Source organism: Zophobas morio, unplaced genomic scaffold, assembly GCF_036711695.1.
Source record: "Zophobas morio isolate AGI-343-1 ecotype UQ-CSIRO unplaced genomic scaffold, CSIRO_AGI_Zmor_V1 ptg000044l, whole genome shotgun sequence".
NCBI classification, from domain to species: domain Eukaryota; kingdom Metazoa; phylum Arthropoda; class Insecta; order Coleoptera; family Tenebrionidae; genus Zophobas; species Zophobas morio.
In genome coordinates, this window is record NW_026972149.1 from 9,750,920 (window position 1) to 9,766,809 (window position 15,890).

At 39.0% G+C, this 15,890-nt stretch overlaps 2 protein-coding genes across 2 annotated transcripts in view; one reads left to right on the forward strand and one right to left on the reverse strand.

The window, feature by feature from the left end:
* LOC135141881 (ephrin-B2-like) overlaps positions 1-15,007 on the reverse strand; it is a 58,212-nt gene extending 43,205 nt beyond the window's left edge. The window contains exon 1 of the mRNA XM_064073456.1: positions 14,649-15,007. Coding sequence (XP_063929526.1) covers positions 14,649-14,806 — 158 coding nt within the window. The 5' untranslated portion in view covers positions 14,807-15,007. The remainder of the gene's footprint in view (positions 1-14,648) is intronic.
* LOC135141880 (cytoplasmic FMR1-interacting protein) overlaps positions 1-15,890 on the forward strand; it is a 64,415-nt gene that overhangs the window by 27,707 nt on the left and 20,818 nt on the right. The window lies entirely within an intron of this gene.

Here is a 15,890-nt window from a genome sequence, read left to right on the forward strand (position 1 = left end):
AAAAAAAACTAATTAAATCTATCTTAGAATGTTTATAGAGATCGCCGGAGGCTATTCCAGGAATACTCTTTGTATCATCATGTTCCAAACATTCACACTACTTGTACATATTTTCTTCATCTCTGCAACGGCACTGACCCGTTATAATATTACATTACAAGATAAAATATTTTACACGTGTATATGAACTTGTATTAGATATCGTACTACGTTTCGACATCTGCAGTCATGCCATGATAATTAATATAATATTAATAGCACGATAATGACAATGTGTTTTTGCTAGGACGTATACACCGCACTCTTCGCACAACTATTAGAACGATCGTAGGTGTCTTATTTCATTACAGTTTACAGTCAGTTTTATCAGTTCACTTCTGTCACACGACGCGCAAAAAAACGGAATTTACAAATAAAAGAACGAAATTTTTGTGTCTGTTATATACTTAACTTTATATTAGAGTAAGCCTAACCTGATATTACGGATTCACAAAAAATGACCACTAGCATGCACCAAACTTATAGACGTGCTTTTACATTGTTGTTGCTAGGTGTTATTGGTGACAGCTGTTAGTACCAACGTGCCAGATTGAAACGAAGTTTTTCTTATTTAAAAGTCAACGTTAACCCTCATACTGAAGCGACAGCTTTATTACTGAATAAACATTTAATAATAATCACGGGTGTACATGCAGGAGTCGCAATCAAGCATTTAAGCGCATGTTAAATTTAAGTATTAGTTAGACTATAACAGATCTAGAGTGACAAAGGTTGACAGTCGCGTTTTTTGAATAAAAGTTTCTTTTAAATTGTTAAATGCGAGTATACATAGTTAATAATATCTATTATTTGTGCTAATGAATTGTCTTTTTGTGATTGTGATTTCAGTTGGTCGACTGAGTGGGCTGTTCATGCGAGTTTTACGTGATCACCGCATTTTGTTGTTTTTGACACGAATCGGGGCGACGTTGGGGAGAATTTTTGTGAAAACGTGGGTTTTTGGTGTTTTGGGAGGCGGCGTGAGGTGACAGGTGTCTTACGCCGGCGGCGCATCTCAGTTTAACAATCTCATTGTCGCCTGTTTAGTGGGTCTGACCACCTGCATCTAGGTGTGAATTGTAAGAGTGACAGGTTGAGAATCTCTGTTGTTCCCTGTTTACCGAAAGCGAGTTTGTGTTAGAAATTGTGGTTCGCAAATGAAGTTCTGCCGCCTACCAGCGGGACCGAGCGTGATGATGTTTTCTTCCAAAACGTGTAATGTATATTTTGAAGATGGATGGAAAGGCAAAAAAATGTGGAGTTAATGATAGGTGCCGGTACGTGATGTCGACAAAAGCGTCGGTGTGGCTCGATCGTGTCCAAGATTTCGGTGTTGTAATTTGGGAATAGGAATAAAACGCTAATTAGTAAACAATTGGTGTTATTTTGGTCGAAGAATGTGTTTGTGTCGGCTGAAGATATCAAAGTTTGTCGGCACAACTATCAAAAATGTCGTTTCGGCGTTTTCTTTTGTAAAACAAGCGATTTTTTGACGGGCTGATTTATTTATGAGGTATTCAAAATAATTCGTATTATAATATGGACGATTTGATGTGAATCGTAGTTCCAGTTCGATTCCATTGTATGGTAATGGTAGCGAGGAGCTCGGTAAAATCGGAAATAAGGCCGATCTCACGTCGTCATGTTAGCCGTGTTGTTCGTGTTGTTAGCGGCTCGCATCGTGTTGCTAGTTGCGATTCTACGAATTTCTGGAGATAGATCATGTATTCATATTTCGAAGAGACCGGACTCGCTGTTTACAGACAAGTGTCAGAATTTCTGTTTAGTTTTCACACCGACCCCTTTGTTTCAACATCACGGCGCTCGTGTGAAATGTTTACAAGTAGCTTAGCGCTCCAAGACGAGTGTCACATAATAAAAACCGGACGACGCTGCCTCAAATGGACCATCGGGAGCCGGATCGCTCCATTAGAAAATCACCTAATTAATGGATCGGAATTGGAACGGGTAATTATAGCGATACGTGGACAATATTAATTCATTAGGGGACAGGAGCGCCAGCGAGTTTTAATAATAGCGATTTATGCGATTCTTTTTTCTTTGTCGAATTTCATTAGGAAGAATAATTCGTACACCATATGTCGGTAATGATATGTTAGTATCAATCAACGGAGATACAAAAGTATTATTATAAATAGAACTCACGTTCGGGCTCCAACTGAGAGAATAAAATATCTTGCTGAGTGGCAATACAATTAGTAGTAATTATATTTGATAATGTAGATGCCTTATTCTTGCCACAACAATAATTATAATGAGTTAGAAGATTTTTTACCTTGTCCCGATACTCATAATACACTTTAATTACGCCCGGAAAAAAATACTACACTTTTTTCGTTTTATTGTTCTGTGGCGATACGTCTTCAAGAAATTAAGATTAGAATGCCCATGCACGTTATTAATTACACATATTGAATCCGAAGCATCAACACCGGCCGATGTCGGGAGTGCAAATGATAAATGTATTACCTGCCATAACCCCATTCATCGGCAATAATTAGGCAATCACAAACAGATTCCAAAATTCATCCCCAATAAGGTAAAAAACCTGATTCCACCGGCGAACGTAATGATCGAATTTGCTGCCACGGAAACAAAGTGCATTAAAAATTAATTGTAAAAATCAGTGGCGTCGCATTGATTTTTTCGCGTCGTTATTCAAGGATTCCGTCGAATCTCCCGAGTCATGTAACGATCGAGAATAGCGTAGTTTGAAAATGGCACACAGCAGAAAAATCACTTAAAAACGGCACGAAATCTGACAGGAAAATATCGAAAAGAATAATGAAGTCAAGAAACGAAACGAAACGACGGAATTATTCCGCCGGATACACTCGAGTTTGCTTCTGCAAAAGATCGTTATTATTCGTCGATTTTCGTGCGATCATAAAGCAACTCTATCTTGGCATTGTGGTATTGAAAGATTTATGCGAATGGTTTTTATTGAAAGGATTGTTTTTTAAGAACGACACGACATTCTTCGGCCTGACCCTCATTACGTTGCATCATTTGCCTATTGTCAATAGCCCACAACGCAAAATCAATACTACTTAACCATAATTATTAATTTACGGACCCCGATTATTAATAAACGTCTGTAATGACAGGCTACTCGATGCATTGTTAGATATTCTTCTCCAACCTGTTTGAAATATTGATTGCAATAAACAGTTCTGTTTACTCGTTACATGCCGGAAAGTACAGGGCTTGTCATACATCTTCAAGCCACACTATCTAAGTACTTCAGGATAAATAATGGAGGCCACCAAACATCATATACATTATAATACCGACCGCAATTATAACATGCAAAGCGTATGGACACCCACCCCTTCTTCTTAAAACTGACTTCATCGTGCATTCCTTGCTGCGCACAGGATTTATCATCACACGAATGTCCAAAACCCACATCCGAATTTTTTATCCGCATTTTCGGCAAACCGAAACCCTCCGTCTTCCCTCTCTTTCCAACTCGAACTTTTTATACATACCGAACCTCATTTGTAGTACACGTCACAATTTCTAACTCTCAACTCGAAAATCACGTTACATTCTTTAACTAGCCATCCACGGAACAACAAGGAAATAGCAACGCAATTTAGCTTTGGACTAAATACGTGGATTGCCTTATTAGGTGCTGCCTTGATTGGTCCATTCCGCTACAGGACCAAATATTTGCATCCTGCATGGAGAAACTTCAAGTCAACTTTTTATAGGTGGGTGTATGCAAAAGAACTCATACACATGGCTGCAATGGAACGCCATTTAAATTTATATCTAGTCTAAGGTCGAATGAAAATGAGCTGATACATTTACATCTTTGAATATTATATCTAAGAGCTCTTAATTAAATTCTAATGTTGTAGATACTTGACACCTACAATATATTTCTACCAAGATTTCCACTCGTCGGAATGACGCATTTACTTGATTACATACTTTACCCAAATTAAAAATTTGTAGTGTTGAATAAATGAAAACACATATCAAGGTTTACTTAACTTCTGTTCGGGAAGGGCAAGCTCCTGTTGAATTATTCGTCGTAATCTCAATCCGGTCAGTAGAAATGTTACCGATTTAATTAAAGAAATTTGATCAATAACTTAATAATAGACTCCTTTAAAATAGACACACTATACTGAATCTACTTAAGTATGCTGTTTCATCATTTGTTTCCGGTTACCATGTTTTCAGCTGTAATTACAGGAAGGATTTGATGTACACAAAGACGCTGATCTATTTTTATTTTAGCCATTGAAGTAATTAATTATTTGTGATAAAATGATCGTCTTTATTGCGACTGTCACGAATCTATAAAATTATTATTGTTTCAATAACAACCTATTTCGCTTGCGCTTTCAACATAGGACGCTGCTTCCGAGAGTTATCAATTCCATATAACTTCTCTTAGAAGTGTCTAGAAAGAAGGATGTTTCTAATTTGAATTTCATTCTTCTGAAGTCGATCGAGTCTATTTCTACAAAACATTCCATCACGTAGAAGATGCTATAACTACGCTATATATGTATTTTCCATCTGGAATAGATAAGCTGCAAAATCTGCTATAAATCGTAAAATGGTCGACGCTAATCTGCAAAATTGCGAGAACACGTGATTTTTATCCAAAGATCGGTTATTGAAATCCCTGCCGCTTTCGTAGACGATGTTTACCGTCTTGTGAGGAATGCCGTAATAATTCAAGTTATTAATATTTGGTAATAATTTAGTTGGCCATCGATTTGAGAATGCTGCTATGAGGCAATGCAGCAGCAATATTTTTTCTTTTATATAGAGGTATAAAAGAGTAAGGCCATAAATACCAATAATCAAAGAAAAGATGTACAAAATTTAAATACATAATCTAAAGGGTCGTGTAGTTAGTTCGAGCGGTACAAGAGCGGTCCCAGTCGGGCATCCAGCATTCGTGACTTCAAAATGATTCATAAATTTGAGATTATAACATGAGTTATTGTCGGCCATTTCACGATAGCGCTCCTCAATACGACTAAAAAGAACCAACATGCTGGAACAAAAGTTGCAACAATGTGTAGACACCCCGCGCCTGCGACGACCACGACTCGGGCGGATGCATCCGACGAAAATAGGAACGAAACGCGCAAAATACAAACCGAAGCGACGGACTCGGGCGGAGGACTTCCTCAATTACGGCGCTTCAGCCGGCGAAGTCACGTAAACTGTAAACTTGTCAGGGTGTGTCGTAAATTGATTCCCATAAAAGAATATCTACGACGTCCTTTTAAAATTCTTTATTGCTGGTTCACCAGGGTGAGACGCTTAGGAAGTGAGTGAGCGCAAAGGTGGGCTCTCTTTTAACACTATATCTCCTCCACCACCATATGCACATCTTCAACAAGAAGTTAGTGCAAATATATTTAACAATGTTACTTTACAATACATGACCTAGTTCTGAAACAGGAAAACGATTACCCTGGAGTTAACCTAACAACAATCGCTCAATATAGAGCTGCAGAGACCATTGTGTGGCTGCATTAAGATTCTACTGTTAATAAAATAAATGTCATCATTTAATGCACAGGATTGACGGACCTTCAATTGAACGTCTCCCACAAATAAATATCAACGGACAGGAAAACTAAGTTAGACGTTTAGCGCAGCACCATCTGAAGACCACGCGTTAACTTATTACCGCGTACCCTGCTATTCACGTGTTTAGAGCCCAAACACCTTCTTAACTCCCGCATATCGACGAAAGCCTCAAAGCAAACTTTTCGTCATTAATGAGGTGCTCATACTTGACAAATTGTTTACACATGTCTGTTGTCCATGTGATACTTTAGGCAGCTGCGGTGTTTTTAGTTTCACGAAGTTCTTTGTTCGTTGTTGTTCGTGTTTTACGACAAATTTGAAATTAAAAATTGATAATTCTATTGTTGGTCGTTCAACAATGGCAATGGCGCCACCTAGTTTTGTCACGCCGCGACGTTTTCGTTTTGGGGATGGTTAGTGAGTCCCCGGGGTGGAGTGACTCGGGCGGATGCATTTAAAATTGGTAAACAAGCGCAGGCCGTCTTCGTGGGGCGAATGATGCGGACGATGTAGTTGTAATCTGAGGTTGAGGAGGGTTTAGGCTCGTACTATCGGGGCTTCCGCTGGATTGTGGGGTTTAAAACATCCCGTCAGTTGATACTATTGCCTCTTCTACACGCACATCGGCCACGCGAACTCCCCTCAAGTCTCATCCATAATCCAGAATCAATCGCACCTGGGGATTTGCATTTACCACCACAGCAGCACCATAACCAAATTGAAGAATCGTCGACCTGGACATAAATGCCGGAGCAGAGAGCGAGGAAAAAAGATTACGTATACGATTTAATAAAATGGATTGCTTTTTAAGCGTTCGTGTTTAAGGAAATTGACTCGAATTCGAGTTAGTGCTTCCATTCTCGTTATTCTAAGTTTGAAGCCGGTGATATCTACTTATGAATAATCGAATTAGTCGAAGGAAAATTATCATGTTTAACACATTAAACTGGAGGAGTATTGCATAAAAAAGGCATAATAAATAATGGCCGACATAATTATTATAATGTTCAATCACGATAGGAAAAGTTTTATCGCGGAACATTGTTAGACATACTACCTGCAAGATTAAAAGCACGCAACGGCAAACTGGCCCAAATTCTACATTGTTAGTCTCTATAACTCGGACTAAGATAGTAGTGTTATTTGTGGCATAATACAAATGCCACAGACTCTGTAAATAAGTAAGTTACTCGGGCTGACATTCCCAGTCGATAATCCAGAACTAGTCAATATTTGATTCCTCAGCCGAGTCATTTGAAATTTCATAATTAATGCAAACCCAATAATGCATACCATCCTCAATTTCATCGTAATAGCTTCATACACATTTTCGAAAACATATCAACAATTACTCGCACGAGTTTTCTTAAAACTTAAAACCTCGGAAGTGCATTTATGTCACTGGATATTAGCTTCTTTGTGGCTGCACAGTTTTATGGAATGTCAGGCAGTGGCAGAAATCCTTTCAAGATTTTCTACCTTGAAAGAGTAAATTGTAGTACACATCAAATAAGACTTCTAATGACATAAATTACTCCTAATTCAACTTTAACAACCACGTAAAAATACTCTAGGAAAGTACTCATTTAAAAATTAAATAAATCATTTGATATTTTCCACTAGATTGTTTCATGCTACACTACTCGTGTTTATTTATACAGCTTTCGAGTAGTGTTGTTTCATTTGTTTTAAGAATCGAGTTTACACTGAATTTCATTTCAGAACTTCACCGCATAAATTTACAAATTTATTTTGTGTAACAAGTTTTATCATGGGTATGTTATTTCAAGGATTTTTTCAACGCAAACTTGGACTAAGGAAAATAGCTATATCCACTACAACACTGACTAAGCGTTTTCTCTACTATTATCTTTGATTTATCTCACGCTAAAATTTTAACAGTAGTATACACAGCGCGTATTTTTAAGCGAACACGGTTTATTTTCTTCCTGGAACTCCGCAACAACTACCGTAATTACTCGAAATGAGTATCACTTTACATGATCTGGTAACTAATACGAAGATGTTTGTAGCATGAAACAAATGAGAGAAGCTCCATTTGTAAATTTACGCGAAATAAAAAATACGTGAAGGTGGGAATGGTTGCCGCGGTAACGACTCGGGAGCTGCACTACGTGGAAATTTCTATTTCTTAGGCGCATCTGACACCTTCACAATGTTCGTATGCACGTACTTATATATACGTAAGTTCAACAATTGATTCGGGTCTCTGTTTCCTCGAAACGGGGACCGGTGCAAGAATTTCGGAGTGCAGCGATTTGGAAAGTTAAACAAGTCAAAATCCATATTTGAAGAGTTTCATTTATTCATGCCTGCAAATAAAACCCTATAACCTGTATGTAAAAAAGTGATCATATTTCACGACGCGACGTTGCAAATTGGATCCCGAACCGAAATAATTCCGGCTGTGACAATACGGAAAATACTAATATTATTCCTGAAATTAGCTTTATTAAACCGCGTCCGAAGTGTCGACTTGTGAAATTACCAAAATTCGAGAAAGCCGTATTGATTTTAAAGGCAAAAATAGCGGGCCGACATAAAATTAAATATTTGGAAAGGCCGCAATGTGAAAGTCAAACATAATTTCGACACTTCTTCAGCGCGGAGGAAAATATTTGTGGATGAAAATCGTCATTGTCTCTCCCGAATTGTCAGGCCGTCGGAATCTGAAAACAAACAAGAATTTCTTGCAGTTTTCCCAGCAAGTTACAGCCTCGATGTTTACTCAGTCGATCAAAATACCTCGCCGAGAATCCGATCCGGCCGAATTACAAATGGTCTGTGTTCGACTGCAGCGACGAGTAACCGGGTTTCTCCGGTTGTAATGAGAAATTAAACTCCATTATTCCGGTAATGTTCCGGATTTTGCAAAAACTTGCCCTGCGGGTTGCTTATGTTAAATCAATGCGAATCACACGGCTCGTTCGACTCCGAGCTCACTTTTTGTGCGATTTACAACTCTCCAAAAACTCACGAGCCATCGCGATGTAATTAAACAAAAACTCGACAACTCTCCCACACTAACTTCGACTGCAATCCTGCATTCCCGCCACCTAAACGCAAAAACTTCGTCAGATGTCCGGATCAGATCGGACGACCGCGATCATAATTCTGAGAAATGTAACGATTTTTCACGAAATCGAGCCGAATTTGGTCGATCCGAACTAGAGCCTGATGTTCTCGACAGAAAAGTTTACTTGCGTTATCTGATCACCGTAATGTTTCATTCGGTAACGCAACTACAAATCTGTCCTTAGATAATCTGATCTATTTTAAGCAATGATTAATTAATAATTAGACTTTAGATAATCTGAATGGATTTAAACATTCTCAACTCACGTGAGTTCGGCCAAATGTGCAATGCGTATTGTAGTGAATATTTTTGCCGTCTCAGACAATCTGAGTGCATGCTTGAGAAAAACAGCCAGATTGTAATTAGGTACAGCTTTACACATCTCGCGGGCCTACAAATTTGGTAGATTTAAATCTTCGAAACGACTTTAATGTCGAGACGAATTGAGATCCGTCAGTGTATTGGAGCATATAGTATGTAATTACGTCAGCAAAAACGCTTCAGAACTTGCATCGAATATGTATATAATCAATAATAATAATAATAATAATAATATACGTAATCATCATACTTAATTTGCGAAAAAATATTGCACAAATTATAAATCATGGAAAGTCGTCAGATGTTCGAGCGACTTCGCATCAGATAATCTGATCATACGCGCCGCGGAATCCGTCAAGGGTCGATAAAAGAATTGCATTTGCTATCTCGGTTTTAGTGACGATTTTAATGCATGCAGTGTGGTCAGATTTTCTGTGTGTATTTGAGAGGATCGTTTAATGCATGCAGATCTGGTCGTCGTGCAGTTATCTGATCGCACGGCGGGGAGAATGAATGTCTGATCGCGTCGCCGAGAGAAAGACGAAGCGGCGACGGTTTAAATTTTGGCAATTTATGATTGGTCGCCGAGCCTATTAGAAATGAGTCTACGAATTGGTGCATGGTGTATGCAAATTAAGAGCAATTTTCCGAACGAATTGGCTTTGTTTGCATTTGTGTGAGCATGTCGAGATGTGGAAGGTGGAATCTGGTCACGTCATCTTTTAGACGTCTGTTCCCCGAAGCATCATCGTGAGTCGATTTAAGCTGAAAAGCTGATTTGCAAACAAGTCTCTATCATATTAATGGCATCGTCGTACGTATGAGTACTCGACAAATGCTTAACAATTAAAACGATTCCTATAACAACCGATTCATTTCCTTCCATCGAGGATTTACGTCAATTTACGTTGGTTCGCGTTGCAAAGCCTCTTTCCAACGTTACAAATTAATTCGAAACGTCTGATATTTTGAGCTGAAATAATAGATATTGGTTGAGTAGGTTTGTGACTGTGCACCTTTGACTTTTTCGCGTCGCAAAAGGTCAAATGGACGATACTGGATGGTCAGTAAACATAAGGGCGGAAGTTAAAGCGCGTCGCAAAGGTTGAGATGTTACGTAGTACGCCATTTGCCGTTCCCTGCTATCATCGATACACAAATGGCGATGGAAGATGATTTTTAATCCCCTCTACGCTTTTATTAGGACACAGGAGCCGTAAGCTCATTAAAACTTGCAAAAAATTTAAATGTGATGCATTAGCATAGCGAGATCTCCTCCAACATGGAAGCATAATAGCGGATGACAAAGAATTCAAAAGTCTATTATTTAATTACGTTAAATTTCCACGTTCGGCGGGACGGAATCGATTTTTGTACGAGGCGGATTTGTTTGCTTAAAAAACTAGTCGTTTTTAGAAGTAATGAAATTGATTTTATGCCGTCGAAATTGCACAAAGCTCACATTTCAAAATAATAATAAAAAGAAGCATATTCTGTACGATCTCGACAGTATTATCTACGAAACGGAATGAAGTTTCGAGGGGCTAGAACGATTCGGAACAATGCATATTGAAAACGCTTGTGTTCTCCAACCATTGCGGTCAAATTTTATTCAATATTACAAACTGTTGAAGATAATTAATACGCCATTAATCATGAGGAGGTGGAAAGTTGTTTCCATTGAAAGGGACCGCTTGCAACTCGTCATAACTATAGAAATATATACCTAGAAGGCCTTATGGCCGCGACGCGAACACGAACAAAGAACTTTAATAACATAAGCTTCACATATCTCACATTTTGCATTTAACAACTGAGCCTGTAATAAATACCGCCGCGCGATATTTAAAAAATACATTATTTCATACACCCAACCCAGCCGCAATTCTTGCAAATTTTAATTGACTAAATTGAAACAAACAACTCTGTGCGGGTAATTTTTTTATTAAATTTAGGCTTCTATTCGGAACGCCGTTAATACCCCGCTTGAAATATGTTTTTGAAACGACAGCTTCCGGAGATTTTGTCTCTCGTTTGCCCTAATTCCTGATACCATGAGGTACTAATTCAATTTTAATTATGAGGTAAATTCAACGGTCTGCAAATATTAAATGTTTCATGTTGGGTTTCAATTCGGTGGTGTTTTATTGAAAATCGTTCCCCGCGTCTCTACTACTAATTTGCCCATTTTCGGAATGTATTGTGGTTGATTCTCGAAATTTTCTAGTCCACACTGGTCGTTGTTTATCTCGACAATAAACGAAATTTAACACGATTATCCTCCAGCTCCTGTTCATTTCGGAATATTCCGAAATCCACTCCGTTTCTGTATTGTGTTTTAATTGAAGAATTTTACCTGAAATTTAGCAGAAATATCTGAAATTCCCCTACTTCAAACAATATAGGTTCGGAATGAACAAAGACGACGCGACGGATCCGACGTGGTGAGAAGAAAAATGCCGCATTTTATAACAGTCAGGGACACTCTTCCATGCCGATTTGAAAGTACTATACTATATATTCAAATAAATGATGAAATTCCTGACAGCAATTGATCAGCTATCGACAACGTTCTCTTGCCGATAACCGAGCTGTTGGTGGAGAAAGCTAACTCACGAACTCTGTTTTAACCCACATCTCTTAGGCATGACTGTTCGACCTGCCGGCCTGGTGAATAATTTGACGAATCGGCACTTCATAATTTAAAATCGATATTTCATCGCTAAATTATAAGATTAACTCGGCTACATCCTCGGACAGCCAAAGTGTGCTAGCCCAGTTAGAAAACCAAAAAGTACTTCTCTCGCTCCGTCACGATCCAACGATAACATTTCTCCACCAAAAATTAACAATTAGCTTCACTGGCAATATCAACAAACTTCGCAGCCATAATATAATAATCAAATAAAATACAACAACCCAAACTAAATGTCTCCTAGCAGTAGCTGAGGATTTTTTGCAGCTGCGCAACTACCTCCTGTACTTTTGTCTGCAATGTTCATGTTTTATAAGCACGTCAGTACTACATGTACAATCTCTTCCAGGTGAAATTTAACGGGTTTAAATAAAGCACAGCGGTCGGGTTCCAGTTTCGAAGCGAATGTGCGAAATTCTGAAATCTTCGCCATGCATTTCACCGCTCTTACGAACACTGGATCGTGAGAAAGCTTTACACCCGAGGGTAGCTAAAACTACTTGAGGTAACCCCTAGTTATAACTATTATCTCATATTTAAAATATAACCCCTTCTTAAAAAATGCATACGTGGATGTTTTCCAGACTTGTCCAAGCCGTGCTTAGATTTCGAAAATTGATACTAACACAGCGTTAGAATTCCGATGGCTGCAATCACGATAAATGTCTTAAAAATACCGCGAAGTTGCAGTCACTATATATCAGATTTAAACTCTAGGCACCTAGGAGTTCCCCAAGGGAGAATAAGTGGGCCCATATTCAATACAATTACCTCCGAATTTTATATTTTTCGTCAGTGTTTTGTACTAAAACAAAATTAAATAACAATTTAATTACTCACAACACAAAAGGGACTATAGCACCAAAATGATTGGATTCCAATGTATAATATATCTATCAAGTTGAATGCATTTTGGAAAAATGGATTTAACGGCACCTACGAGGAGTTGCTCAGGGAAGTGCAACCGGGCCTAGATTATTTGTTATCTACGTGCATGATTTTGGTCAGGTTTTTGTGTTTGTGAAACTTCTAATTAATTCTGTCAAGAGAGGCAGGATTCAACCATCGAGAGTAGTTCATGTTAATATAGGCCAATAATGATAAAATATTTGCTAGAGAGACCACCGTATAGGCGGCACCGCGTTTGGCGACATCTACCCTGTAATAATGAGTATTACTAGGTCAAAATTAAAAATGCAGAAGTATCGATAGTTTAAAGCCATACTCTAATGAAACAATGAATTATTACTCGAAAGCACAGTCAAATTGATAATCTGAGTGGAATAAAAATATGTCGACGATTCTTTGTACATATCGATTAAAATGCATCGAAAGAATTTGGGTAGAAATAAAAGAGAGATATAATTTCAGTTATCAAGAAAATTGTAGATCAGAGTTTTCCTACTATTGATTTGCTCATATAAAATTGATATTAAAAAGAATATTTAAATTGAATAAGGAGTTGCACTCTTTCGTTTAGTTGCCTGTGAAAGTCTTATTTATTATGTGCATTATTTATTAGAGAGAATAAAAAATAAAATTCGCTTAAATTCATAAAATATTCGGATCAATCCCCCATAAACGAGGCAGTCATAATTTATGATTAGTGGATGAAGTTATGGCTTTCGAAGCTTGAAATTGTCGGTTTGGCGGGGATCTTTTAATGGCATACAAAAAGTTGCCGAATTGTAGTCACCTTAATTTTTGTTGCAATGAATGGAAGAAACATTAACTGTCAAGGAATTTTATGGGTGCTAATAAACCGATCGAAAATAACAGAAAGATTATATTCATTTTTGCGGGAAAAATCGCAGGAGTGGTCCTATAAAATGTCCATTAGTGCCGGTATAAACATTTGGATTATCTAAAATTACTTCTTCAGATATGAACAACATTAAAATCGCCTAAATCAACAAACAATAATAGCGAAGGTGTCTTAAAATAGAAGTTATTACCGACATTGCATTCGCATATTGGTTTAGTAAGGTCGGTAACGGAAAAGTAGTGATTTCAAAATACCGCAGAAACTTTCATTAAAAAATGTTGCGGTAGAACGGCGTCTAGAATTAGCGAAATGAATAATTTGCATGGAATAGGGCTGGGTTGAGTGGTGATTATAAGAAAAAGCCGGCAGCGAATTGGGTATTCGGTGTTTATTTAATGCAAAATTGTAAAACGTTGGGGTTATAATTTCTCAAAATGATACATTTCCGTAACGTATTTATGTAAATTTGGGGTTAAATGTCAAATTTGATTCGGTTCTTATAAATTAACAAAAATATTGATATAGAACACCCTGCGGCGCGGATGCAGACGGATCGGGAAATTTTAAATAGCATTTAGTCCGAGGAATCGAATATAGATGTTAGCGTGTGATTTGTACGTTCGGAATCGAATCGAATAACCCGGCGGATTAAATTTGGCTAAGTTTAAATGCGAAATTATGCAGAGTCGCGCCCGAGAACAAGAAAAACTTGAATGTCTAAGTGGATTTCGCGCTTTATTATTAAATGAGCACTTGACAAAACGTTTTTGCCGTTGCCAATGATAATGTTGTCGCGTAATGACATTTTTTCGGCGATCGTCAGACGCGCCCGCGACGCTCCACACTTTCAATTTCACCCCGGCCGCCGCGGCAAAAAGCTACCTGGACGTTCTCCGAATTCATTACTATGCGGCTTTTTGCGTGTCGCCCGTAAAACACGTGTTGCGAGATGTCAAAACCTGCATTCTTGCGAGATGTCGCGGATTCGCCGGTTCTGTTAAGGCGATTTCCGCGACCGCTGGCCGAGGCTTCGAATAGCACACCCCGTCTGATTGACCGCTTCCCCCGATTGTTCGTTAGCCTGCGAACTCGAAGCCAAGAACAATAGCGGCGGACGCGCGGTGCCTGCCCTCCGTACTTACATGCTATCGCTGGTGTTCCAGTGGACGTGGAACGTCTTCGAGCAGGTGGAATGCGTGCACAGGAAGATGGTCTCCATGCAGACCAGCAGCACCACGGTGAGGCAGGAGGTGGTTCTAAACCCCGGCAGGATCAAACTGCACTTCTTCACCGCGGCCATCGCGAGGGCACCAAAGAGCACTTTGCACTAAACACCAAGGCCCTATCGAGGGGCACTCGCCATTCTCGGGTCCCGGCCTATCGCCACCAGAAGCTCTCATTGTCCCGGCACATGTTCGTCGCGCGAGAGTCTCACAGTCGCAGAACGTGATTTCTTCCAAACGGACCAACGCGTTCTGCTCGACAATTCTCCGCGGAGCGGGTCTTCGCCGGAACGGCGTGGTGCGCTGAGCGGCAACGCGGCGGGCCCGAGCCCGCAAAACATTACACACACCGACGACATGAAAAGCTTCGCACGAACGTTCCTCTCCCAGTCACCCGTTTGAGAATTGCAAACTAGACAACTCGTCCCAAAAAAACCCTTCAATTAACTGCAAAGTTTCGCAATAAAGTGCTGCCGCCGAAGCACTCGGTCACAGTTTCTCATTTTCACCCAAATCCCACAACCGAACCAAAAAAACACCTTTACTTCCAAACGACTCCCAAGGGACGCGTACCGTATTCTCCGCACACGATTTTTGTACACCATTCAAATTTTATCAATTATTAGCATCTCTGGTAAAGATCGTCTTCAACAACCGCTTTAAAATTTACGTGAACTTCACAAAACTGAAAGGCTTTACAAGAACACTCCTGTGCCAGTCGCCCGTTCGTTACTCATTTTCACCAGACAAAACTAAACTAAACAATGCTGGAACAACCCCTATGGTAAAGATCCTCCAAGACTTATTTAGATCATGAATTCTTGCCAGGGAAGTCAAACAAACAAAAAACTTCACAACTAAATTAGCTCAAGATAAAATAACTGATACGATACGGCGCTGTTCAGCGTCTGGTGACCGCCATGTTTCGACCGGGTATTTGCAGTTCACAATTTTACCAATCAAGCGCTTGAACTTACAAATTTCAAAATTTTATTACATAAAAATAAGGTCTAATTGTACTTACAGGCCAAAGAATAGAAACATGAACGCAAACTATTGCTAATCATATCTATCAAATTAATCTTGCGATATTCATGCAGTCCACAACACCTCTATTAATTTTAGAACAATTAAAAATCGCCTTTCTTCCGCGCTTTGTTC